At 43.2% G+C, this 26,665-nt stretch overlaps 5 protein-coding genes and 1 long non-coding RNA gene across 11 annotated transcripts; 3 read left to right on the forward strand and 3 right to left on the reverse strand.

Annotated features, from left to right (window-relative positions):
- Nucleotides 1-1,578: 1,578 nt before the first annotated feature.
- LOC103981522 (probable WRKY transcription factor 65) lies at nucleotides 1,579-3,111 on the reverse strand. The gene is made up of 3 exons (XM_009398274.3): nucleotides 2,607-3,111; nucleotides 2,371-2,508; nucleotides 1,579-2,278 (listed from the first exon to the last, which is right to left on the reverse strand). Exons 1-3 carry the CDS (start codon nucleotides 2,768-2,770, stop codon nucleotides 1,720-1,722), a joined length of 861 nt encoding a protein of 286 aa, XP_009396549.1. The 5' UTR covers nucleotides 2,771-3,111; the 3' UTR covers nucleotides 1,579-1,719.
- An 857-nt stretch (nucleotides 3,112-3,968) lies between these two features.
- Nucleotides 3,969-7,225, reverse strand: LOC135609031 (sulfite exporter TauE/SafE family protein 3-like). The gene is made up of 12 exons (XM_065102119.1): nucleotides 6,742-7,225; nucleotides 6,466-6,625; nucleotides 6,150-6,350; nucleotides 5,985-6,049; nucleotides 5,864-5,891; nucleotides 5,706-5,788; nucleotides 5,536-5,622; nucleotides 5,393-5,443; nucleotides 5,031-5,252; nucleotides 4,740-4,833; nucleotides 4,498-4,638; nucleotides 3,969-4,390 (listed from the first exon to the last, which is right to left on the reverse strand). Exons 1-12 carry the CDS (start codon nucleotides 6,946-6,948, stop codon nucleotides 4,305-4,307), a joined length of 1,425 nt encoding a protein of 474 aa, XP_064958191.1. The 5' UTR covers nucleotides 6,949-7,225; the 3' UTR covers nucleotides 3,969-4,304.
- A 640-nt stretch (nucleotides 7,226-7,865) lies between these two features.
- Nucleotides 7,866-15,677, forward strand: LOC135610048 (protein SGT1 homolog). The gene is made up of 10 exons (XM_065104002.1): nucleotides 7,866-8,239; nucleotides 8,730-8,799; nucleotides 10,650-10,774; nucleotides 11,695-11,854; nucleotides 12,946-13,042; nucleotides 13,138-13,203; nucleotides 14,000-14,135; nucleotides 14,847-14,938; nucleotides 15,019-15,123; nucleotides 15,402-15,677. The coding sequence occupies exons 1-10, from the start codon at nucleotides 8,080-8,082 to the stop codon at nucleotides 15,498-15,500; spliced, it is 1,110 nt and encodes a 369-aa protein (XP_064960074.1). The 5' UTR covers nucleotides 7,866-8,079; the 3' UTR covers nucleotides 15,501-15,677.
- Nucleotides 15,678-16,243: 566 nt separating this feature from the next.
- Nucleotides 16,244-17,163, forward strand: LOC135610051 (late embryogenesis abundant protein At1g64065-like). Its single transcript, XM_065104010.1, has one exon. It carries the CDS (start codon nucleotides 16,282-16,284, stop codon nucleotides 16,978-16,980), a length of 699 nt encoding a protein of 232 aa, XP_064960082.1. The 5' UTR covers nucleotides 16,244-16,281; the 3' UTR covers nucleotides 16,981-17,163.
- Nucleotides 16,919-21,022, reverse strand: LOC135610049 (probable membrane-associated kinase regulator 2). 6 transcript variants are annotated; one of them, XM_065104007.1, is made up of 4 exons: nucleotides 19,255-21,021; nucleotides 18,995-19,113; nucleotides 17,652-17,938; nucleotides 16,919-17,050 (listed from the first exon to the last, which is right to left on the reverse strand). In XM_065104007.1, exon 1 carries the CDS (start codon nucleotides 20,678-20,680, stop codon nucleotides 19,361-19,363), a length of 1,320 nt encoding a protein of 439 aa, XP_064960079.1. In that variant the 5' UTR covers nucleotides 20,681-21,021; the 3' UTR covers nucleotides 16,919-17,050; nucleotides 17,652-17,938; nucleotides 18,995-19,113; nucleotides 19,255-19,360. The 6 variants fall into 6 exon arrangements, with proteins under 6 accessions (XP_064960079.1, XP_064960077.1, XP_064960078.1 ...); XM_065104005.1 differs by lacking the exon at nucleotides 16,919-17,050 and adding an exon at nucleotides 17,342-17,651 and having other exon boundaries at nucleotides 17,794-17,938; XM_065104006.1 differs by lacking the exon at nucleotides 16,919-17,050 and adding an exon at nucleotides 17,342-17,529.
- Nucleotides 21,023-22,433: 1,411 nt separating this feature from the next.
- LOC135609032 (uncharacterized) lies at nucleotides 22,434-23,198 on the forward strand. Its single transcript, XR_010485668.1, has 2 exons — nucleotides 22,434-22,698; nucleotides 22,867-23,198. It is a non-coding gene; the product is annotated as an uncharacterized LOC135609032 (long non-coding RNA).
- The last annotated feature ends 3,467 nt before the right edge of the window (nucleotides 23,199-26,665 follow it).

The following is a 26,665-nucleotide window of genomic DNA, read 5'->3' on the forward strand; positions in this document are numbered from 1 at the left end:
AAGAGGCTGCCATTGCTTTGAAACACCAGTGACTGCAACATCATGACATTATTCCATGACAAGCCAAATTGCATTTCCCCGGTGATTGGACAAGCATTGCTCCTCATCAGGCACTTGATATAGATAGCTATCTTCTGCGCTTCCCATCTCGTTGCCGACATCTGAGGTGACTTGCCTGCCACTTGAAGGTCAAAGCTAGCGTTCGAACTTTGACCAGAAATAAAAGGGCAGCCATCTTGAATTGCTAGCTCAGCCGGACGACTGACCTGCAGTACTGGACATCCGCGCCGCCGCGCATTCTGGACCACCACGAACCGCGTCTGCCATGATTGAGAGATTAGAGAATGTAAATCAATGTTGGGTGATTAACCTATCAGGCATTTTCATGACAGAGACTGGCCTCGTTATATCCATAGAGAGAGAGAGAGAGAGATTGGCGTCTTCATTTGCAAATAAGAAGGATTACTTGCTGTGGTGGTTAGGAGTCATATCGCGGCATTCTTAACCTACATCAGATTAGTCGTCAATAAGTTGAATCGGGTGCAGTATATTTCCATGGGAGGATGCTGATATGACCTCCCTTCTGTTACCTTGATGTATATACTTGATGCAGTAGAACTAGTCAACCGGCACGATCAAGGATACATAATCAAAGGTGTCGGGTTGTGTATGGGTCGAGAAAGCCACTGGATTAACTGACCAAGTGGATACCACAGGTACATGAGATGACAATGACTTCCCTAATAATGCAGTCGACGAGTTGACTCTAGAATGAGGGGTACGATCGGTTCGGTAGGCATCTATGTCGCATTTAATGTACGGTCCACATGTTTGACCAACACTTTGCGGTGGATCGTTGGTCAAACCTACGCCCATCATATAACCAGAATGAACGCAGGGAAGCCAATCCAGGTTTTTATGCCGCTTACGTGAAAGCCTAAGAAGCCCAATAAAGACCCAGTCTGGGTCCAATGACGTCGAGCCCGGCGCGGTGGCTGAGTGGGCTCGAGCTGTAGCCCAAATTGGCCGGGCTTAGCCCAAATTTGCTGACGCCAACACAGAAACACCTTTTCTCTGTGAGGTTTGGCCTCACCATCATATAAATGGAGGACATAGCAGCTTAGATCTGCCGTGTATCTGAGGATGATAGAGCTCGGTTCCCAAATGATTGCTGCAGCCTCACAATTCTCGTGCAGCAGCCGGGAAAGCTGATGAACGATGATCCAAACACAGCAATTCTAATCCTCACCTACGGTGGTCCAACTAAAGGAAAGTTGTGATGAGGAAGACGCACGCATATAAAATATTATGGGGAGAGTTGCAGCTCGACCGCGCGGAGTCCGGCGGCATCCCATTCGTCTATCTTCGCATTCTTTCCATGTGCATCCAAAGGCACCTCCCACCAACTCCAATTATTTCCATCTTCTCTGATTATTTTTATATTCCCCAACTTTTGTTTTCTTTTCGTTACTTGTATATATATCATATTTCCAGAATCCAAGATTCAATATATATATATATATATATATATATATATATATATATATATATATATATATATATATATATATATGTTATAATAAGAATTTATTATTAGAGTCGTCAATGTGAAGGTAAAAATAAAGAACCTAAAGAAAAAAAGGAAAAGAAATCAGGAAGAAGACAATTTATATACGTCAATGCCGGCTATTCCCCTCGATCGAATCGACGGCAAAGTGGTCACCCAGCGGTCCCCACCCACGATGCCGATGCTAGCCCCCAGCGGAGCACCACCGTGTACTCCGGCAGCTCCCCGAGCCCCGCGAACAGCGAGTCGTCGTCACCCCCGCCGCCGCCCCCTGCGGCCTCCTCCAGTTCCTCGGGCAGCGCTGCGCCAGTGGCGGCACCGGCAAAGAGGACCGAGCCGTAGAGCAACTCGTCGGAGTCCGCCGCAGAGGGGGAGGTCGGGTGCACCGAGCAGACGTCGGCGAACCATGGGAAGCAGCCGCCGGCGTGGACCGTGAACGCCGACTCCTCCTCGGTGATCAGGTCGGAGAACTTCTCGTCGCGCTCCGCGGAGTCCGGCGTGCCGGACTGGTTCAGCTGCGGCGTGAGCGGCTGCTCCTCGACGGGCTGCGCGGCGGCTGCCGCATGCTTGTGGTGGTGGTTTTTGGGGAGCGGCGAGGTGTGGTTGTGGTCGAAGGCGTAGGTAACCACGATAACGGTTGGGTCGACGCGGCTTCGCTCCACCTGCTTCCTCGCCGGGCACCCCTTGGAGCTGCTGCACCTGTAGTAGCCCCTGCACGTCCCACATAAATCACGACTTTGGATCCATCTTCCAGTGCGCCTCCACCCCGAGGCGGAGGAGTTTACTGCAAATCCCGTTCATACCTGGGAAAAGGCGAGCCTTTTATGGGCTTCTGGCCGTACTTCCTCCAGGTCCACGAATCAGGTGGCGGAGCCCCCTCGCCGGCGCCCTTCGAGTCGCTGATCGGTACCGTCACCACCCGCTTCTGCACTCCTCGCCGGCTGTTCATTTATGAGCCGAATTTAATGCCAGCAACTAAAGGGACTAAGAAGGGCATGAAACGAGGATCAAAGAGTAGCTGGAGAAAATGAAGATCCACCTTCTCTTGGGATAGGGAGATGAAGTGGAGGCACCCAAAGAGTGTACGGGCTTCGAGTCATCGCCTGATCCAGGCGATCCCGGCCTCGCATCATTGATCTCGGATGCGATCTCGACCTCCTCGGTCTCGCATGCGTCGAGCTCGTTGCTGCAGCTCCCGTTCATCACAATCCGAGAAGAAGCAATATAGTTTTCTCTACCAATTGTCTTCTCGATCCTTGATCCAGAGCACGCACTCGCTCACGTCCTCCGACCGTACAAGAAGAAGCTTTGTACAATACTAGAAGAGGCAGAGGAAGAGGAAGAAGAGAGAGAGGGAGGCATAGGGTGTTTGGTGGGGGGTGCAAATGGGGACAGACGGAGGCGGTTTTAAAACTCATAGCACGCACCCATCCATCGTATTAAAATCACATAAAAGCTATGTCGCTTGTGCTAGACTTTTATCTGCGAGGTGCTCTCCATGACTGCATCCGACGAAGGGAGACGGAGGGATGTGGGGGGCAAATAACTCCACCTAAACTTCCGATTATAATATTATGGATAGCAGCCCGGGCCTTGCATTATTGAGGCGATGCGATCCGGCACATGTGCGAGCTTCACAATGATCTCACCTCCCCCTCTTAATTTTCTCCTCGGCTTGCTTTCTTTATTATATTATCCTTTCCCACAATTTTTAACTGCAGCATCTGTGTACAGCCTGCGCTTTGAATTGGCGAACTGGATGGTGCGGGATCCAGTGAATCCAATGCCCATCTAACTCCAGCTAAAACGATATCTACAAAAGTGTGGTTTAGGTTGCTTTCAACTACGCACAGGTATGAGAATGGCCATCTCTTGTAGGACGAACGAATCGCAGGGTTCAATTAGATCGAACAGCTTCAAGCAGCTGTTTGATTGTGATCAGGAGTGGCCACCCAGTAAGTCAATAGTTACGATCATTAGACACTCCTTATATCCGCGTTGGGATCGTCGTGCTGGTGTGGCGTGGCGTTTCCGACTTGCTCCATCGGCTACTTCCTCTCTTTTTGTCGTTGCCTTGGTCCTCGTTGGTTGACTCGCTGCAACTTGAGCTTCTATAGATTTCTCTTTCGTCTCGTCAAACTTTTAGTGCAACCGGCGGAAGATTCCTGTGTCCACAGAGAGACCTTTGCTGCCCTCCGAAGTATGTCGACGTGGGATGGCGGAACGCCGCCGTAGCCGTATCTGTTTGACAAAAGGGATAGCAGGTGGTGTTGTCATGTGGAAAGTCGTCGCGGGTAGGGAGAATTGGAAATGACGTCTGGTTGGCTGTACTCAACGAGGTTTGAATCGGATATTCTTAAGTTGTAGGATGAGACTTACTACTCTTGTTTCTTACGAGGTAGCGTGCGGTGATGGATCGGAAGAAGAGGTCCAAACAATTCCGGTCCTCGGCGCAGCACGCCTAAAATGAATCGTACACGCAGATTTCTCGGAGTTTGTTCCCACCCGGGAGGAAGATGAGACAAGACGAGCGTGGGCGCTCCCAAACTGTTCAAAAGTCGCCATGCGACACGTTTTCATTGTTGCGCCTCTAGCCTTAATTCCCCATTCCAAAAGCACTTGGTTCAGAGATGTGAATTGCTACCACCCTTGAAAAGCATTATTACAATGAATTAAAAGGGAGACATCAGAGTGACAATTTTACAGCAAGCTGGAATGTTCTTATATATGATGAATGCTACGGTTGATATCCGCAAAGGTTCTCAAAGCCCATGTACTCGTGCTTTTCAATCCTCTTTAGCATGTCTGAGACACCAACCCCGCCTGAAACCATTTCCATGGCAGTCAAAATTTAGGCTCCTGCTCGAAACCTTTACTACAACAAGTCACTCGCAATACTGACATCGTAGTAGCTGGTGGTGTTGGCTTACCTAACGAGAGTGCGCTGATAAAGATCATCGAGGCCAATATGAAGATGACGAGAGATGCCCTCCCCATCGCTACGATCCATCTTCCTACTACGACTTGTCCATTAAATGCAGCAACTGCTGACACCAAACTAAAGTAGACAGCTGCCAAACGAACACCAATATTCGAAACGTTTAGCTTCACTAAATACAATTGTTTTCACTCGACTAATCGAGTGGCAGAGCATGAAGATGAGTTGTAGTACCATATGGGAGAGGGAAACGATTTAGAAGGTAGTACTCTACGACAGATATGGAGGACGAGAATGCCATGGCAAAGGTTGTTGTCGCACTGGAGACCTGCATGCATCGTCACATCTCAATCATGAGAACCAATTTTTAAATCAATCATCCAGCTTGTGGTCTGTAGGTGGTGGAGATTGATTCTTCTTCGTGTTCTTATTTATCTGATTCCTTGGCAAGTCTCCACCGATTCAGTATTATGATATCGCCGATTCCATGAGCTTCCGGGAAGCAAGGGTTTGACTGCTACTCACCTGAGGAGGAAGTCCGAGTTCCAAGAAGAGCGGACCCAAGATAAAGCCTCCCCCAAGGCCAAGCAGGCCACCTGCTACTCCGGCGACGACGCCGCAGGAACAATAAATAAAGAGCTGAGCCACCCTCCACTTTGTCCCTTCCTCTCTTCCGGAAGAAATCTTCCTCCTCCCGCTGTATAAACTAACTGCTTCGTACAGAGTCGCCGATCCAGCGATAGGAATCTGCAGATTGACACGCACGATGAATATTACTCGTTTCCTACTCATGATACTTGCAATCTCTATAGAGAGAGAGAGAGAGAGAGAGAGAGAGAGAGAGAGAGAGCTTCATATGTCGAAAAAAAGGAGATAGATCAGTATACCTGCAGTAAGTTCAAGAACCAGTACCATGTCGAACATGTAGCTGTGTAGTTCTGTACACATTTTCGACCACAGTTCATTCATCACCTTGGTTCTTTTAGTCATGGAGGTCACTTATCTACAGTATTCACAGCAAACTGCTCACCTTTGTGACCTGCAACACAAGGAATGCCATCCAAACAAGCACAAGGAGACCAAGCTCCCTCCAGCACACATTTTGGAGAACTGGGACCTGCATTTTGGTGTCAGATAGTTGAGTATAACAGTTCTACATCCTAGCGAGTCTATCTGCAGCTTCTACTGAAGTATTATTACCACTGGCTCTCGTGCTGTCTCTGCATCTTCTTGGTCAGAATTGCTTGGAGACAGAGGAATGTGCTCGTACTGTGTCGATCTACCTGAGGTAAACAAGAATAGCTGATATGACCATCTAAAAGGAAATTATAAGACGCTTTAATTTCCATCATCCTTACTGTTGGATCCAAGGCCTTTGGCAGCCTCCTGGAATTAGACAACAAGTACATCACCCATCAACATCTCCAAGATGTGTATACACGTACCATTGATCAGTATTAAGCCAAGAATAACGGTTACCTTCATAAGGGTTGTCTCTCTTCTCCATGTGTCAACACCTTTCATGAAAGCCTTCATTGACGTCCCTACCATCATATGCCACAAAGTTGCAACAGAGAAAGATATTGTCTTGTAATCTTTAGTTTGACAGAATAGCTGTGATCCTAAAGACGGAGTAAAGATTACCTAAGAAGAGGATGATCAGGAGAAGCGTAACCATCCACTCAGGAATTATTACATTGAGAATAACACCTATACTGATTCCAAGCATGAGCATGGGTTGAATGAGCAAAACTAAGCGGTAATCGATGAGCGGCGCATCTAAACTCGGATGCCGCAGCCTAAGGTTGTAGTAGACAGTGGAACATGCTGTGCCCATGATCATACCTGCGACCCAAGCAACATTAAAATCGGTGTCAATTCATGCAAATACCAGTTTCAGAGAACTCCTATGCTTCGGTAACTCATCGGAGAAGAAGGGAGAAACGAAGAGGAAACTAACATTTTGACAGTGCAGTTGATGATTTAGGATCAAAACCAATGATGAGGGTGAGCATGGGGACGAAGATGCCACCCCCACCAACACCCCCTACGCTGCCTAAAGCTGCTCCCAAGAATCCAATCACGGAGCCCACCGCAATTCTCCACTCAAATTTCATAGCCTACCAGACCAAAGAATAAGTGAAGAAGCCACAAAAACGTAATCGTTTCTTCCGAAGCGAACAAGATCCACAACGGATCGTGACGAGGGGGAGAAGATCATGCAGGAAGAAGTTACCGGCCAAACGTGAGAGTAAGATGATCCATCTTCCTGCTGCGAACGTTTCAAAGCCCTCTTCATCTCTCCCCTTGCGATCGTATTAATGTTCGGGTTCATAAGCTTGAGGCCTCGATCTGCCGAGGCCACCTGCGCCGTCGCCAAGAAGAAGCAGAGTACTGCAAACACCACGGCCGCGACCAACCTCGACAACCATTTCCCTTCCATCTCCCACCTGAACTGACTAAAGGTCCAACCTCTAGTGCTAAAAGTGCAACAATCTCAACTTCACCGCAGTGTAAGATCAAAACTCCTATCTAAAAAGGCAGAAAAATCTCCTGTAGCAAACGACGACTGAAGCTCTTCTTCGTCGATTGGAGATCAACAACCTAAAGACGGAAGAAGAAGACATGTCGAGAGGCCATAACTCGTCGTGAACAATACGAGAGCTTGGCCAATCGCGTTTGCGAGGGATGTTGGAAGAAAAATGGGTTGAACATATTTTAGTGGGAGATGTGATGAGATTGGACTTTATGCTAGCAATTGCTCATTTTATATCAGGACTTACCGAACGCATGCACTTGTATCACTAATCGTAAGAAAATAAATAAAAGAGAAAAAATAAGTGACATGATAAGAATTTTCTTGATATAGTGATATCAGTCTTCAAAAATGTGTATATTCACATGTATAACCCTTGCGAACTTGCGTTAGTAATCTCAAAACACATAGTAGTATTGCCATACCTGTGCTTCTATCTAAATTTTTATTTTTCCTGAGTGGAATAACCATGCCGATTGAACAAAGGTTACAAAAATTAAGAATATTAATGTTTTTTCTTATGTATGTATGTCATTATCCTATGACATTTTTTTTAATCCATCTACAAGGGTATAAGTTAAACATGGAATTGTTGACTTATGGGGGTACACACGTACACAGCATATAAACCATAAAAGACAATATATATATATATATATATATATATATATATCGTTAAATTTCATATGGTATTAAATTATATTATATTTATATATATATATATATATATATCGTTAAATTTCATATGGTATTAAATTATAAATAATCTGGAGGAATCAATTGATCCCATGCTAATCCTGAACCCCACCCACCACACGAGGAGTTGACTCGACAGAGCACAACCAAGTCGGTCGTCTTCTCCCTTATCAGGAAGGCTCTAGAACATCTCCTCCTAACCTGCATTGCATCCCTTCGCCCCGCCGGTCTTGCGTCGCTTCGCTTCCCTTCCCTTCCCTTTCCCTTTCCCACTCCCTCTCTCCTTCTACCTATCTGCCCATCTACCCTTCGCCTTTTGCGGTTTTCGTCCCTCTCGCTTCTATGGCCTCGGATCTGGCACGGAGCGCGAAGGAGGCCTTCGTCGACGATGACTTTGAGCTCGCCGTTGATCTCAACACCCGGGCGCTGGAGTTGGACCCCGCCAACGCCGATCTCTACGCCGATCGGGCCCAGGCCAACATCAAGCTCAACAACTTCACCGGTAACTGTCTGCTCCTCCGTCCCTTCATTGCCTTGGTATTTGATCTTGGAGAACATTTGAGGTCCCCCTTGAATTCGCGGTACCCGAGCTAATCCTGAATCCTCTTGACTGACCCGTGTGGATCTGAATTGTTGGATGCCTTCTCCTTCGAAAATGTGCCCTCCCGTCGTCGATCTTGGAGAACGTTTTAGCTGCGTCCTTGTGATTGGGTGACTGTTGGCTCGTGTATTGATAGATGCATTTTTCTTTGAGTCTTAAGTGTTCCGTTTCCTCTTCTAAAGTCAATAAAGGTTTGACTAGGAATTTGTATTGTGCGTCCTATTGCGTGGTTATTGTCAATCTGCTACTGTCAACTTCATGAAGCCATATGGTGTTCAACTGCTTTTTGGCTGCTAACGTCATAAGACGTTTTTCATGTCTGATACATTTAGTTTGTATCAAAAAGCTGCATATTATGCACTAAGAGTCGGATAATGCCAACTTTTTCCAGAGGCTGTGGCTGATGCTAATAAAGCAATTGAGTTGGCTCCTACAATGTCTAAAGCTTACTTGAGAAAAGGGTGAGTTCATAGCACGGTAACCCTCCAGAGTCCCATTTTCTTTTACTTTTTGTATAGAAGCTCTCTAGTCTTCACAACTTGCATGAGTCATTTAACATTTTTTATTGGTCCCTCGCAAATTGAACATCTTGTTTGGACAAAAAATCAACTAATGGGTCAAGAAAATGGCTGATGAAAACTAAATGAACTCAAGTTCTGTTTAGTGGATTTGTTCCTTATTAATTTTACATATGTGACATATTTTCATATATGTTCTAAATCTTATATTTTTTAATAAAATTTCTATTTTCTGTTTAAGCTTTTATTCTCTGCCTTGTGCTTGCTTGATCCTGCTGATATTGATACCAACTGAAATTTTTCCAAAGGGCTGATCTCGACCCCAAATTCTTTTTCTAACCATACTTGAAACCAATGAATATCTTTCTGACTAGAAGTTAAGCAAAAAACTGAATCCCAAGATATGAACAATGTAGAAGACAACCTCTAAAGAGAAACTGAAACATAACCAAGTACATAGATGGACACAAGTAAATAGGAAAGATTGCACCTATAGTTTGTTATCTCTTGGTAACCAGGAGAATATGTTTGAGAAAAACAATAGAAAACCAACAAAGTTTGAACGTGGTAGCCCTAGACAAGGAAAAGCTAACTTAAGTCTTTAGCTTAAGCTCATGAGTTGATCAAAATCATCTTTAGTTGAAGCTCATGAGTTGATCATCATCATAAAAGACTACAATAGTAATGGATCCCTTTGACTTTCGTAGTTCTGAAGAGAAGCCAAGATAAGTACTGAATAATTCCTTTTTATATTTTGGTAGCTTTTTGCACTCCTTGTTAATGGACTTTGGAAATGAACTTATTATGTTATGATAACTGTCCTGTCAACTTTGTTGAGCCTGAATCATTGACCCAAAATATTTAAACTGAAGATGCTGATTTTCTACTCATCTAGCTCTTATAAATCCATTTAAGTCTTCTCCCACTTCTAGTCAAACTAAATAGGATGTTATAGATCAATTTTTTTTTGGACAAAATATTCTCTTGTAAAACTATTACTATAAAATATTGAAAATGATGATGTGGAAAAACAAAACATGCAGAAAATATTGATCGAGAGTTTTAACTATGTGTGGAATGCTTCAAGATGGCATGTATTCCAAATTTTCTGTTAAAACATTAATGAAAATGACTCTGATGAGAGGCAATAGCAAACCTTCTCTTTAATTAACTAGAGTACCAAGACCCAACAAAGAAGTGAGGCACCCAACTCAGGAGGGAGGTGGTAGCAGCTTCTTCTTTGGTGATGCACTTCAATTATGTAACTAAGAGCTGAAAAGGTGTAAAAACACTCATTTAGTTTTTATACATGATCGTTTTCACCAACTCATGCTGTGGAAATTTCTTTGTAATAGAGGGTAGTGCTAAGGGGCCATTTTATTATTTGGGGTAGGGTGCAAGAAAATCAATTCCTTCGATTAAATTCATTCTATTTATAAAGTTGTTTAGAGCAGATGAAAAATTAGACTTTCTCTATTTACAAAGATTGGTCATTAACTGTATGTCTTTATTACACATTTCTTTTAGTTTTTGTTAATGTAATGATGGAAGCACCAGGTATAAAATGACCAGGCTAATCCTTGTTGATTTGCTTTTACAATTTACATCTCTTATCTATCTAAAACAAAAGACATTTGTGTTCCTTTCTATTTATGTTTGTCATCCATTACGTTGATTGATTCACTTCTGCAAATATAGTGATGACATTCTTTGTAAAACATTTGCACTACATTTGCATCTGTTTGAAGGGTTGTTGTGATTGCTCTTTTAATCAAATTAATGTGTATTAACAGTACTGCCTGTATCAAGCTTGAAGAATATCAAACTGCAAAAGCAGCTCTTGAAGCAGGCTTCTATTTGGCACCCACAGATTCAAGATTCACTAGACTGATTAAGGAATGTGATGAACATATTGCTGGTACTTTGTAGTCCTAACTATCAGACTTTATTTTCTTTGGTAAAGCAGGAAATTTCCTGTTCTGCCTTTTGTGTGAAGGTTAGCATTCTTTGTGCTGAGTCATTACTGTTGCACAAAATGGAAGACATCTTAGACTGTTATGCTAGTAATCCACTGAATAGTTTGGATGTTATCCTCTGTTTTGTTGATTTATCAGAATGGTTTTGATGTGCTCAATGATTGAGTCATCAGAGACTTCTGCTCTCTTTAATTATCCAGCACCACACAAAGAGGTCTGGTGTGCATACTTCTTGTTTGCAGCCCAGTTGCCTGTTTTTTCAGTGTATATAATGTTTGCTTCTTACTTCATAGTAATTACCAATTATTCAGAATCAGCTTCATGATTTTGGATCTGTGGTTGTTGGTTCTTGTTCTTGGAAATTTTGTCTCCAGACTGAGACTTTGACTCTTAATTGCGTTGAACTTTGTTGGAGTTTCCAGACTGCTTGATTTTGTAGGAAGATCCTATTATATCACTTATCAGAGATTTGAAAATGTTAGTTGGAACCGTGTTTATTGATCAATTAATTTTATATTTAAAAGAGATAGGTTGTGCTAATTTGGCCATCACAGATGATAGGCATTTTCTGGACTGCAAGTGTTGGTTTATGCATTTCATGGAGATAAAGGATAGTCCAATAAAATAAATGTACCTTGCTAGAACTATGCATGATACACCAACTGCTTCGACTAGGTCATCAAATTGATGCTTCTTTCACTTGAGAACATGGGCTGTTGTATTACAACATTATTATTCTATGGCTTCAAGAAGAATATATTATGCATTTAGTTATCTGGGTATTTCGTAAATAATTTTTTGATTCTTTATGTCTCTATATGCATAAGATGGCCGAATAGCTACAGTGTACTTTGTTCTGCAGAGGAGATTAATCGTCTGCCAAAACAAGGTGCCCATGCTGCATCACCAATTGCAGTCGTTTCTTCTCATGATGGCAGTATTGGGTCTCCTAAGGAATCTGTGCCTATTCATGACGCATCCTGTCATCAGTCAGTCAAAGTGTCTAGCAAGCCAAAATATAGGTACTTCTTGAAAATAGAAGAGTATGACTGTGAGGTTCTTTTTGTTTTTCTGTTGTCATGTCATGTCTGATTGTCCTAATCATGTGCATTGTTCAATAGAATTGGAGCACGATTCATAGTTTTCTTATAAGTTGTAACTAATGATTGCATGTTTAGAAATCATGTATTGTGCCTTAACAATTACTATTTGGAAATTACTCTTCTTTGACATGCAAAGCTATTTGTGGAAGTTCCAGGATGATTCCATATTTTGGGGTGAACCACAAACTGTATAAACTTGCTTTGGTCCTATCTTTTTGGGACTAAAAGACAACAAGCCTCTCATTGATAGATATCTGGAATGTTGACTTAGTTCTGAGAGTATTGGCTATTCTCTTTTCATTAGTCATCAGTAAGAAACAATCTCCACTGAGTCAGTTTGGTACTGGAAATGTCTATTGAGCTATAGAGGATTACATGTTAAATTGATTTAGGGTTATTAATTTTTGGGTTGATGAAATTCTAGAGAAGCTAAGACCATGTATTAGTTTTATTACATTTAGGGTTCTCTGAAGCTCTGTTAAGACTATAATTTTTTTTAATTCGTTGGAACTTTAACATATAATAATATAATGCATCTTCCTTGTCTTTTATGTTTTCCATTTTCATGTTAAAGTTTTTCTTTAGTTGGGCCTTTGTGTTCATTCTTGTTCCTCTCAAGTCTGTACGAGCAGCATGTAGATTGTTTCAAAAGATGCATAGCCATCATTTGAGTAGCATATGTTAAATTGTGATATGGCATTTAATTTGCATGTGAGCCTCTAAGAAGTCAAATGCCATTCTCCCTTCCCTTTTTCTAGTTTAATTTACGTTTGATTAGCTCTACCTTTTTATGTTGCTAACATTCAGAACTTAGCAGTATAGGACTTGGGTAGCTGGAGCAATGTATTACCTGGGTAATCTCCAGGAGCCTCATACGTATATCTCATATGTTTATTTTGTACATAACATGTGCATGTGCGCATATCTTAATACTTACTGTTACGATCTCCGTCTTGCCAGCAACCCTTTTCTATATTGAAGTCTGATAATTTATTTGTGCTCTGATGCAGACATGACCACTACAATACTCCTACAGAGGTAGTACTGACCATTTTTGCAAAGGACATCCCAGAAAAATATGTGAACATCGACTTTGGTGAACAGATAGTATGTTTCGTATTAAGCTTTATTTATTTTAGTTTGTCTGATTTTGCAAACTTGATCCTCCAGATAATTTTGACCCACCTGTTACATTCATATAGATAAGTGTCACAATTGATATCCCTGGAGAAGATACTTACCTCTTTCAACATCGTCTATTTGCCAAGGTAATTTTCCAAGCTAGCACTCCTAAATGTGCATTTAATTGTTGTATCCTGACATCAAGGATGTACCTGTGTGCTTTTCGAAACTCAACATGCATCCGTTGTTTGTTGCAGCTTGGTGCTTTTCCAAAGAATTCATTGCTTCATGAATAGTTTTTTATTCGGCTCCTACTGATTGAGTTCTTTTGTACGAAAATCCATCTGATTTGATTTTTCTCTAACGACCATTCTGCATGCCTTCGGACGCACAAAAGTCCCTTTCCTAATAAGGGAAAACTTAGTTGCATCTGCATAGCTGGAGCTGGAGTTGTCTGCAAACGTTGCTGTACGGTAGTTTCTTAGTCGGCAAAAAGTATATAACTAAAATTCAAGTTTTGCTTTTTTTTATTAATTATTTATACTCTTTCTCCAAGTAATATGACACATGACTTCTCAGTAGATGAGATTAAAGAAATATAATTTGAGGGCTTCGAGTGGTATGACACGTCTCTTATGAAGCATATGCATTTTTATTTATTTGGCTGTTTGAGGCTCTTTTGTTTCTTGCTTTTATGCTTCTTTTATTTTGTGCCAGAACCTATTTTTTGTTTGACATTCTAGAGTATCTTAAAAGTTTGCACAAAATTCCTTCTTTTTTTTTCTTCCACTGTTTGGTAATTCCTTTAGCATGCTTCTGAGTGGCGAGGAAGTGCAATTTGAATCAGTGTGTTCGAATAATGTATCTGATGGTAACTTATCATCCTTTATGATGTCTTGTCACTAATTCTACATTTTTCTTTCGGCATTGACTCAACATCAGATTGTACCAGAAAAATGCAGATATGAAATTTTTTCTTCGAAAATCGAAATCCGTCTCTTTAAAGCTGAAGCCATCACTTGGACATCACTGGAATTCAGTAAAGACAAAAAAGTTGTGCAGAAGGTTAATGTGTCAGGTAGTTAAAGTTCTTTTTCTCTTCTGTTTTGCAGTGCATATATTTTTTTCGTTATCTGATTACTGATATGTCATCAAATATTGTATATCTAGTGCTAAAGTTGTTTGTCTTGTGTTCTGATTTGGATGCGTATCTCTAATTAATACAGCAGTCATTTCTTTGTGCTTATGTACTTGGACATTCTTTGGTCTTTTGTTTATTTCTCTCCACTTATTGTTTGTGTTATCATTGCATTTGACTGATGTGGTTGTTGCTTGTAACGCATTCAGATCGGCCATGCTTCACTTCTAAAATGTTCTACTATGAAGGCATATGGCATAGATACTGATCGACATATTCAAGAGCATTAGACCAACAGAAAACTTTTTGACCAGATACGGTCATGTATTGCTTTGATACGACCAGACCTCTGAAAGCAATATGTTAGTTTTAATATAACTATGAAAGGAAGTTTTAGGATGTGTTTGCTAAAATTACTGACATTTCTACAGTAGATTAAGATGACAAGAAAATTCATTTACAAGTTGATTGATGACTTTCGATTCTGTATTACTTTTTCCTTTTAAAGTCTGGTTGTGTTTCTTTTTTCTACTTTTGTCATCTGAATTTCTTTTTGTTATGACTTATGCTTTATCTTCCTTTTCTAAAGTGCAGTGGAATGGAAACCTAGAATGCACAGCTATCTCAATCTGCAGTTGATTTTATATGCAGGATTTGCAGATGTAAAATCTGAAAGGCCTTCTTACCCATCCTCGAAAACCAAAGTTGATTGGGATAAGCTGGAATCTGAAGTGAAAAAAGAGGTTATCAGTATCTTCTATTTGTCTGTGTTACAAAGTTTATTCTTGTGACGCCAGTTGCCATTTCATCTCGTCCCTTTCAGGAGAAAGAGGAGAAGCTAGATGGTGATGCAGCTCTGAATAAGCTGTTCCGTGACATATACCAGGGTGGTGATGAAGATATGAAGCGAGCAATGATGAAGTCCTTTGTAAGATCATAGTTTCCTTATCCTCAGTCGTAACTTCGTGAATGATCAGGATCTTTACTTTTAAATTTGTCAAGAACTACCAAATATAGAGCCAACATCACCAGGATCAATTTTGTGTTAAGCTAGTCCCTCGAGGAGAGAGAGCCATTTTGTTCATAGGGAAAAATCTGCTGCACCATCAGTTGTGTTATTCCTGAAACAAGTGTCTAGGCTGAGGTGGTTGCATCAGTTTAATTCCCGGACATGACTTCCTTATATACGTTTATAATTTGATGTAGGTGGAATCCAATGGATCCGTGCTGTCAACAAACTGGAAGGATGTTGGCTCAAGGAAAGTAGAGGGAACTCCGCCGGATGGTATGGAAATGAAAAAATAGGAGTACTGATTCCATCGAAGTCGTGTAGCAATTCGACTTTGCATAATTGTAACAATGAGTGCACTGTGCAGAAAATTTTGTCGTCATCTATCTTATATGAACGATCGACCAAACGCGCGTTTGTTCTGTAGTTTTGCTACCTCCGATTAATGACAATATGATAGTATTATTGGATTATCTCATTTAGGTCATGATTTGGTGTGGTCACACACCGGAATATCGTTTGATACATACAAAGATCATCAAAATGGTCCGCGACATGAAGACCGTGTATTGCCCATTGCATCGCTTTTGCCGCTGGATCCCAAGTCTACGCACATATCCCCAAAGGGATCATTGGCGTTCATTCAACCAAGCGCAACGACTGCCGTTTTTGACCGCTAACTTAACTCACTCGCTCTAGTCGTCCTCTTGCTTCGATTCCACTGGACGTCTAAAACCGGTCACGGAAGTAAGCAGTATCAGTCGACAGGCTTACGTGATCGTAATCAGTGGCATCCGCACATCGGTGGCATTGGAATCGGTCAGATTCCAAAGAAGAATCACTCGTTTATGCGTTCGTTTGTTCATAGACGGCAAGATTTTATATGTTGGACGAAATGCTTCGCCGTGTCGCATATGACTCAAAAGTCAAGTCAACAGTGGAGCGTCACCCGTCCGGCAACAAGATAGGACTTCCAACTGCTGCAACGCCCTCTTCATATATTGCCTTCCAAGAAGAGAGCGGCAACGGGAAAGGCTGACTCATCTTTTCTGCCTCCACCGGCGGTCAAACCAAATCATGGCAAGGAAGAGAGAAGAGGAGCAGGTGAAGCCGATCATGTTGCACTCGCCGTCCATCGTCCCTGTCGGCGACGACGAGGAGGCCGCCTCCAGGTGGCGCTCGATCCAGTACCTCCACAAGCGGCGGTGCGCCCTGTGCTGCTGCGGCTGCTGCGGCGCCACCGTCGTGATCCTCGGCATCACCATCCTCATCCTCTCCCTCACCGTGTTCAAGGTCAAGGATCCCACTCTCACCATGAACTCCCTCACCCTCGACACCTTCCGAGTCGGGCCGGGCACGCTCGACAACCTGGTGCTGTTCAACGCCACGCTCGTCGCCGACATCTCGATCAAGAACCCCAACGTGGCGTCCTTCCGGTTCGACAACAGCACCACGGACTTCTACTACGCGGGGGAGACGGTGGGAGTGGCGTACGCGCCCCAGGGGAAGGTGTCGGCCCGCCGGACGGCGCGGATGAACGTGACGGTGGACGTGCTCACCGACAGAGTGGTGAAACAGATGAACATCACCACGGAGGCGTGGACCGCCGGCACCGAGCTGAACCTGACGAGCTTCACGGACATCAAGGGGAGGGTGAACGTGCTGGGCGTGTACAAGCGCGACATCGAAGTGATGTTGAACTGCAGCATGACCTTGGAGTTGTCGACGACGTTTCATGAATTCAAGAACACGGATTGCTCCGCCAACGTCAGCTGAAGATTAATCGTTGCATCTCTTGTCCATGGATTGGGTAGCGCTTAATTGTTACTGGCAATAAATGTTCCAGCTGCGAAGCAATGCATGGTAGATAAGAGTTAGAATATGGTGTGTGCATCATATCATGGAAGAGATTATTTGTTGTTTACGAAAGGCAATCTGAAGAATTATGTCTGTCCGAAAGGAGAGCAGCTCAACGATTTTGACTTTTGGGGTTATCCATTCGTGGACGCCGCCAAAGCAGTAGCTTGGCGAAGAAACTTTGAACACGAGACCAATCACCACCGCAACGAAGACACACGAGTCTTTCTTCCTACCTCAACGTCTTCACCACTAAAGCTATTTGACAATCCAACACAAGGAACACTCCATATGGTATCTAATTTATTCAGAGCGAGAGGAGGACGATCTATCCTCCATGCAACCCATAGTCTTCTCTCCCATTTCATCAAACACTTGGTGTACTGAATCCAGTTCAGCAACCCTACCGCGAATCTTTTGGCACACCGCCCGTGAACCATCCATCGCAAAGCCAGAGTTCACTCTCAGCTGGCGTCGTCCAAGAAAGCATGGAACTCGATGAAGTCGGACGAGGTCAAACAATTGCGGTGTGACGACAAGCTATCACACCATCCGGACTACAACGCAGGGAGAATCTGATGCTGTCTTACCTGACAAAAGAAGCACAGTATCACGCGAGCACTCCAAAAGGCGAGCATCGGATTCGCTGCTTCCGCTGACCACGCAATTAATTAAAGGATGAATACTCCCTCCCTCTCTCTCTCGCCTGCTCCTTCCCCCCCACATCCGCACCTCTTTGTCGCTGCTTTAGTCTGCCACAGGCTGCCTCTCTCTCTCTCTCTCTCTCCTTTGGACGGGATACGATGGAAGGTGGAGATGCCACTTTGAACAAACAGACGGTGGTGGGTCTTCTGCTTCCTGCATGCATGCTCATGGCCTGCAAATATTTCCATCTCAGTGTTCCAAAATTGAAACTTGATTACCATTTGATGATTAAAGCAAATATATTTATATTCAAATAAGCATTCGCACTCTTTGAAAACTCTTTATTAAGATATATTTTTGTCTTAATCTATTAAAAAACCATGTAACTATAATTGGATTAATACCATATTAATCTGATTGAATAATTGCTCCAAATCGATTGCGTATCGATAAAAAAAAAATTAATGTTAATGATGGTTGTTAAAGAGGGATTTTTTGATCCCCACAGCGCTTTAAGTTCCATGCAAAACATTTTTTAAAAAATAGTACCTAAAAATCTGAAGATTTCTTTTCATAAAATGTTCTTAGGAAAAAAAAAAAAAAAGTAAATCCGCAGAACAAACCCTTCTTTTTGGGTTTTCCCGAACAATAATGCCTCGCATTTCTAAAATTCTCTAAAAACATTTATTTTCTTTCCTTCTCCTATAGATTGAAAATCGATCTATTTATAATATTTTAATAATGCTTAAAAAATAATATAACACTTTAACATAATACTTAAAAATAATGTTTCTAATATTAATTATTAAAAACAATACAATATCATATAAAAATATTATGTCTAGATTGATTCATACTTTTATAAAAACATTATTAAAAATAACACTATAATATTTTTCTGTATTGATCTATAAGAAAAAAAAGATAAATAACCAGAGCTATTTCAGATTAAAAAAATAGTGGTGATAGAAAATTCGTACTTTAAGTTAAAAAAAGAAAAATCTGAAAAAGAGATTTTTTTGGGGGGAAAAACTGATGGATGGACGCTAATGTTTTGTCCGCCTCTACCCCTTCGCTGGAAGAGAAAAAGCCGGCAATTTCGTGTTGCACTATTGTGTCACCTTTGTTCTTCCTCCACTCCCAACGGAGAAAGAGAGAGCGAGAGAGAGAGAGAGAGACAGAGAGAGAGAGAGAGAGAGAGAGAGAGACCAAAAAGAAATCAGAGAAAAGAAAAAGACTGCGGCCGCGTTATAAAAAAACAGAAACTAAGGCACGGTCTTCCACTCACAAGACTCGTTCAGATCTTTGTCCTCCAAAACCTTTGTCTTCTTCCTCATCTTCATCGTCCGTCCACACCTCCGCGTCTTTGATTTCTTTTCACCGAACGAACAGTCAACTGCACCCACACTGATATACGATTTGTCACTGCATCTCATCACACAAACTCGCAGATACAACTATATATATATATATATATAAATATAAATATATATGGCAGAAGAGATGACTTCACAAAAGCTAAAAGAAACTCTCGGTGCCTCTCCTTACAAAGAGATGTAAGCCAAATCTGGAATAGCTCTACCAAACCATTTCGTTCTCCTTTATGCGTATTAATTTCCACCTCCGTTCTAATAAAAACCCGAACGGACGATGCTCAAACGTCGCCGCCGCCGCCGCCGCTGCTGCTACTGCTGCTGCTGCTTGATTCCAACGATCTCCCGTCGCCGGAATCGCTCCTCGATCGCATCAGCGGCGACTCCGACCCTGCACGCCGAGTCAACCCGGTCTTCTCTAAGATTGTATATAAACGCTTTAAAACATGGCCGGATTCGGAAGCTTTATACGTACCTCTGTTAAATGACCGCTTGCAGTGAGCGATGGCGCTTTGGATTCCGTCTTGCTGCTCCAAGAGCGAGTCGTCCCGCCTTCCGGTCGCCAGCGGCGGCGAGCGAACCGAGGCGACGGCCGCGGACGCCGACCGGCTCTTCCTCAGTCGCCGGCTGACCACCCTCAGTCCCGCCGGGATATTCTCATCTTGCGACTTCAGTGACCCGCTAAAGCTGCTCCACGTTGATACCGTCTCTTTCAGCTGGTCTCCTCCGCTTTCCTTGGCGGGCCGCACTTTCATGGCTCTGCTTGAGCTCAACGGCCCGGAGAACCGGAGCTTCTCGCCGTACCGTTTCGAGATTTTGATGTAAAAAGGCTTAATTTTGCTAAGATACCTTTGGAGCACGTCCTTGAGGAGCTTCTTGTCGTCCGACGCCGGCCATCCATCGTTGGCGAAAAGCATGGCCGATCTGCTGCTGCTGGAGCTCCTCGAGCTGTTGTCCCTGGCGAAGAGGGGCACCGGCGGGGCCGCCTCGACCCTGAACCTGACGAAGAACTTGTTTCTATGTTTTTGCTTCGGCGGCGAGGACGTCGCAGCGGGGGAGGAGACGGGGTTGGGCTCCATCGAGGCCGACTTCGACCTCCCGTGGAAGCTCAGCTTAAAGGCGCGGGCCCTGGCGGCGGATTTGAGCAAAGCAGGGACTTGGGACTTGGACGACTTAGCCACCTCGGAGGCGGCGAAGTTCGTCAACGAGGAGGGCTCGAGCGGGACGAGGCGGCCCTTAAAGAAAAGTCCATCGGAGGGGGACAACGAGAGGTCGGGGTCGCGCCGGAGGCTGCCGCCGCCGCGGCCGTACCTTCCTCCATCCGGGGACAACTCCAGGTCGAACTCTTCCGCTCCGTCCTCGTCCTCGGTCTCCGCGTCGGACGACTGCTGGTTCTCTCGATGGTGGTCCGTGTCTTCCTGCATCGGAGGGGTGAGCTCGAGGTCGAAGAAGGGGCCCTCGTCCTCGCTGTCCCCGCCGCCGTCATCGGAGTCCGAGCAGAGGACCGTGGCGGCGATGGTGGTGTCGGCGGGCTCGGTAGCCGGGGAGGGGTCGCCGTCACCGTGTTCGCCAGCATGAGCGAGCAGCCTGAAGAGCTCCATGGCGCGCTTTCTGAAGGCTAGCTTTTGGAGGAAGGGAAGGAGGGAGGAAAGAGAGGGGCTAACTTAAAAAGCTCACGCGAAAAGGGCAGTGTGCCCTGCTTGCTTGTCTTTGGGCTCGCGACTCCTCTGCAGCGGTAGGTAGTCGTGTCATGTGTTCGATTTGCTGGGGCAGGGAGGGGGCCGAAAAAATTGGAGCCTTCAATGAGACCTCAACCACCCAAAGCGAGAGTCCGTTACATATCCGACCGCACGTTTCAATGCGACAACAACGTCAGCCGTCCATTTTGCTGTGTGCCCCCGCATAAGTTAACATCCAATCCTTTAGTCCTAAGGTCTACAAATATTTTGTAGAAGAGCATATGATATATAGAACTATGAGGGACATAAATATATAAAAAAAACCAGAAAAAAAAAGAAAGAAGAAGAGATAAACTATATAATCTTGGGCTCCATTACACGCATCTGCAGCGAGGTCACGTGACGGCAGAGATATGCCAGTCAACAAAGGATTAGAATCTGTCCGGGGGGGAGGAGTGGCTGATGATGTCCTGCTCTGATACTGAATCATCTCGCTCGTATGAGGCGACGGAGCGTGGGCTGTTCCCGAGCACAGCCTGATGAGAGCTTACTATGGTCATCGGATCACGAAGCGAATGATGGATGATAAGAGTGAACCGTGTCTTTTCCTTGTGCGTGCTCTCTACAGTCTTCTTCTCTTTTTCTTCTCTCCCTTTTGATACAGTAAATTTGTCTTGAGCAAAAGAAGATGGAAAGCAAGGGAGGAGAAGTCAGTTCCTTTTGTATATGACCGACGACTCCCAAGTGTGATACATGTGCAGCGGCAGGCGTGTCTCTGCAAAGATCCGTGGGAGAAGCGTTGCTTTGCAATTTTCTTTTCCCTGTCGCAGAGGATGAAGGGTGACAGACAGGGCGGCAGATGTTGTCATCATACCGCCCACCCTCCCTCCCTCCCTCCGTTTTGAGGATTCCGTAAGATGAGGATACTCTTTCCGTAGCGGGTCAAATGGGAGTAACTTGGCTTTGCTGGAGACCAAGGATAAGGCCACCAGAAAAGGTCCACCAACGGCGTTCGGATGCTGTCTCGATTGCACGCTACAAGATCAAGGGGGAAATAACTGCGTCGAACGCTTCGGTCGGATGTCAATTGGCATGGAATCGCCGTGGGCTGCACGCAGCAATGCCGATACTGCTGGGTGCAGAAAACAACACGACTAAAGCAATCAATCAATCAATCATACGAGGCTACTGCATTGCTCCAACAAATGGATCAATTATCAATTATAGACAAGCGCACATGATGTGCTCCTCCCAGTGGAGGCAAAGCATTAAAGCCCATCCTAAATAACTTAGTTCCGCAACCACCTTAAAAAGCGACTTCTTGCATCGACCTGTTTCCAGCCCTGTGATGCTCGTCGTTTGAGTTCTTGACCTGCTCACTTCTGCAGTAGAATCTGATGACGATTTGGTGATGTATGAGTAGCGGGGGTAAATCAAAAGGTCACAATTTCGATAATTAAATATGCAAAAGTCAAAAAAAAAAAAAAGGGTGAAATACTAAATCTTATGACGCCGTTGCCGGGGATCGAACTCGGGTCACCCGCGTGACAGGCGGGAATACTCACCACTATACTACAACGACGTTGTCGTCAAGCGGGGTTACTAAATAAATATAAATAATTTAGTCTGCGTATCCCTCCATATTCTCCGATTCAGCGGATATTGGATCGGAATATTCTACTCAGCGATACCATAGACAGATCGCGGTTCCCCTCTTCTTATTGCTCTTAACTCTTCCACAATCCGTCCGCACCAGTCCCCAGTCCGTCAGCTCGTCGCCGGAGCATGTTCGCCGAGCTTGCCAGATCGAACAGGTACGTCTCGATGGATGCAGTATCGAGAGCTGTTATGGTTCATCCCGAGCAGTTCGGACCTCGTATCCGCTGCAAGGGATAAGCAAGCGGTAGCTTGGAGGCCGTGACATATCGGAAGCATACAAGGTAAAGCAGGGCGACACGTCTTGCGCACTTAATGTGTTTGTTTTAATGTCCTCGCTTTGCAAAACATCAACCACTGTTCCAAGTTTCCTTCTTCTTCTATATCCACCCTTCTTTTAGTACCATTAGGTAAACCTCTCTTTATCAGATTCTGTGTCACTGTTATTGTAGATTGGGTTATAGCTGACTCATAGTAAGAAGAAGCGTGCCTGAAGCTGATAATCTAAACGCATCTGGCTCGGAGTCAGGATTCAGCTCGATGAGCTTCATAGGATGCGTCATTCGTATAGGTTCTCTGATCCATTTGCAGTATTCTCAAGCAACCCAAAGATTGATAACAAGTTCACAATTCGTTGTGATGGTCATTCTACGATGTTCTAATTTCTAATTTTTATCTGTAAGGAGCAAATAAATGAATATTTGTTTTTCGTGGTTGATGCATACACTACTACTTAGAACTCCACTGGCGTGGCACATAGTAACAGTGGCACAGGATTTATATTTGTTTATTTTAGTAGCCGTAGATTTATATTTCTCTTAACAGTCCTGCAATTTTGTGGTACCTAGGGCTTTACATGTATGTTGATTACCATATATATATATATATATATATATATATATATATATATATATATATATATATATATATATATATATATATATATATATATATATATATAATTTCCTTATTGAAGCAGCCACTTCATGCCAATTCTTCTATTATTTACTAGATTCAGATTCGTGGTCCTTTTATATTAAGGTTTTGATTTGGATTTTAGTTAAGGTTATGAATTATGATAAGATTCTTTATTAGAGATGATCTTGATGTGAGAGACTATCATTATTATTTATTTGAAGTCCTTTGTTCTTACCTATAAATAAACAAGATCTCATACAAATTAGATATAGATTATACTCTCATCTTCTTTTATTATCATTTATAAGAATAAAACAAAAAGGTGAATACTAGGCTGATATTTATTATAGATCAATATCGTTGCTTCCTTCGAATCAAACAATGACATATTTATAGATATTTTGAAATACATCAAAAGGTATTTAATTTTCGTCTTGATATATCATTATTTAATTTTAATTCTAGTATTAAAATTTTTTCATATAATAATAATATAATAATTTTTTTTTATGCTTACAATTGATATCAAGAGTTCGTTGTGAAATCAAATATCATAGATCATAAAAGCATTATATATATTTTGTGTTATAGCCCTTTGTCTACCGGATGATCTGATCTATTTTATCTTGTCCTTCTTAGTCGCCAACTTGCGGGCGATGAAAGTTTCTCGTACACACAAGTGGAACCATGGATGGAAGTATGCTACCAGATTTTAGTCGATGGGTTGTAGTCAGTAACTTACTACCGACTATGATATTACTATTAGTTATAGGTGCCCTATAAGTCAATCACGTAAGTAATGACACATGTGACATGTTATGCACTTTTTTTGCTTATTATATTATTTAATATTTTTATTAAAATTCAGATTTTGATAATGACATCAATTAATGAATTAATGATTTAATCCATGTGTTGAGATAAGTGATGCGGGAATAACTATGATGTGAGAAAGACAAAATGATTAAAGAAGAATTGAAGTTGGGTCGGAATCAATAATTGGGCATCAGGTCAGATGAATCGGGGGATACATCGAAGGATTAGATGATACAGTAAAAGCTCGTTGGGAGTTAATCGAAAGCTCGTTGGAAGTTCATTGAGAGTTTGGTTGAATAATTGATGTGCCAGACAACTTAGATTAAGTGTATCATAATTGTTTTAGCCTTAATTATCGTAGTAAGGACTTTAATTTGAGTTAATTTTGGGACAAATCCTATTAACTCAATTAGGGGTCAATTGGACCCAAAATAAGGCTAAATTGGATAGGTTGGATGGCTCATTCAATCGCTTGGAGCCACATCAAGCAATGACACCGCTTAGACTAGGCGGTGGTATCGCGTGAGGCTCAATCTCCCAAGTGGTCTGGGCGATGGTATCGTCGGCAGTCAATGTTGCCAACCAGTGGTACAACTTTGTCACGCGATGGTACCGCCATAGCCCAATCTCCGAGGCTCCATCAAGCGATCGTACTACCCAGACTGGGTGGTGGTACTGTCTAGTGTTAGTTTGTAGGTGGTCTTACTACCCAATAATGGCAGTGGTACCGCTAATACCCCATAAACCCGGGATAAGACACTTTTTGACTCCATTTCTCAAGCTATTGGGGCCTATAAATACCCTACTCTTTCTTGCATAAAAGAGCAATGAAAGTGTGAACAAAATCTTGAGATTTTTTGTTGTAAAATTGCTAAGTGTCCTCCTCCCTTTCTAGTTTTGTGATCATTCAAGAGAGATGTGAGGCTTGTAAGAGTTGTCTCCTAAACTCGTGAAAAGAAGAAAGTGTTGTAAGAGGGTGGTTGGTTTTTGTCCATTGTGTTGAATCTTGTATTTTGATGATGAAACCACTTGATATGTGTTTATGATTTAAACTGCATTTTGAGTGATGCAGGTCTACTCGATCAGGATTAGACAATTAAGACAGGAGGAATTGACGTTGCGCCGGAGGAGATCACGTTAGGATATTGGATGGCAGAAGGCTTCGGACGTCGGGCATCGGGCCAAGAGCGGAATTGCGCCAAGTATATCGGCGTTGTGGAGGTCAACCGCCGATTGGGCAACAAGCCGCAAGAGAGGACGATGCGCCGAAGAATCGGACGAAGCGCCAACCAATGACGTGCAGGGCAACAGAATGTCAATTCGCTTTATAATAATTGTCTAGATCGGAGTAGAGTTTTTGCTTATGTGTACAGGATTAACTACGATAACGACGAAGCAATAAAGCAAAACAAAGTGTCGGAGTCAAGCACGAAGGATTCATTGCGAGTTTGAGAGTTCGACGGAAGTCCGAAGGTTCGTCGGGAATGCTGCCGGAACTAGCCAAGAATGAGTAGGAAGCTTGCCGAAGGGTTTTTCGGAAGCTCGCCGGAAGGTTCGTTGGAAGTTCGTGGAGCTCGCTGAGAAAGATCGGAGCTTGCTGAAGAAGCTCATCGGAACTCGCCAAGATCAAATCGTGAAGTCTAGGAGCTTGCCGGGAGTCCGCAGAATGGTTTCTGAGAGTTTATCGGAAGACCGCCGGAAGTTCGCCGGAAGAAGTCTTGACTTACGGACTTTGTAATAGCTTAGAAAATGTCTTTAAATTCGTAGTTAGTACATTAATTAGGGTTAGGATTAGGTGTTAATCTTATAACCCAAGTAGGGGCCAATTGGGCCCAAGTTCGGACTGGTTTGGGCCAAGTTTGGAGCCCAACCAGTGAGCTGAATTGGCCTAGGCGGTGGCACCGCCTGGGCTGGGCGGTGGCACCGCCAGCATCGGGAACATAAGAGAATTCAAATTTTTGGAGCCCAAATTTGAATCCTCTTGAGGCCTATAAATACCCCTCAAGTCTCAGCTGAGAACACAACTTTTTGAGCAGCAAGTGATTGAGAGAAAAGTCTTAGAAGAGTCTTTGCCTTTCTTGTTTTCAATTTGCTAGTGTTCACCTCCTTCGTTCTTGCTGAAAATCTATAAGAGAGTGAACCGCTTGTAAAAGTTGTAAGAGGGGTATTTACCCTTCCCTTTCAAGAGATTTGCTAGTGCACGGTGGGAGCCTCAACGAAGAGGGGCCTCGCAAGTGGATGTAGGTCATTTGACCGAACCACTGTAAAATCGGCGTAATCTCTGGTTTGCATTTACTTATTGTCATTTATATTACTGCAAACCATTTGCACTTTAATGCTATACTGCTTTGTCTCCGTCTTACTTATCTCTTCAAGTTAAAACGCAATCGAAACTGTTTTAAACGAAAACGTTGCTTTTATCGTACGAAGTTTCCGAAAAGTGTTTAAATCGTGAAAAGTTTATCGCACTTCACCGCTGCACTAATTCACCCCCCCCTCTTAGTTCCGCTCCGATCC

This window comes from Musa acuminata, chromosome BXJ2-4 (genome assembly GCF_036884655.1).
Source record: "Musa acuminata AAA Group cultivar baxijiao chromosome BXJ2-4, Cavendish_Baxijiao_AAA, whole genome shotgun sequence".
NCBI lineage: Eukaryota > Viridiplantae > Streptophyta > Magnoliopsida > Zingiberales > Musaceae > Musa > Musa acuminata.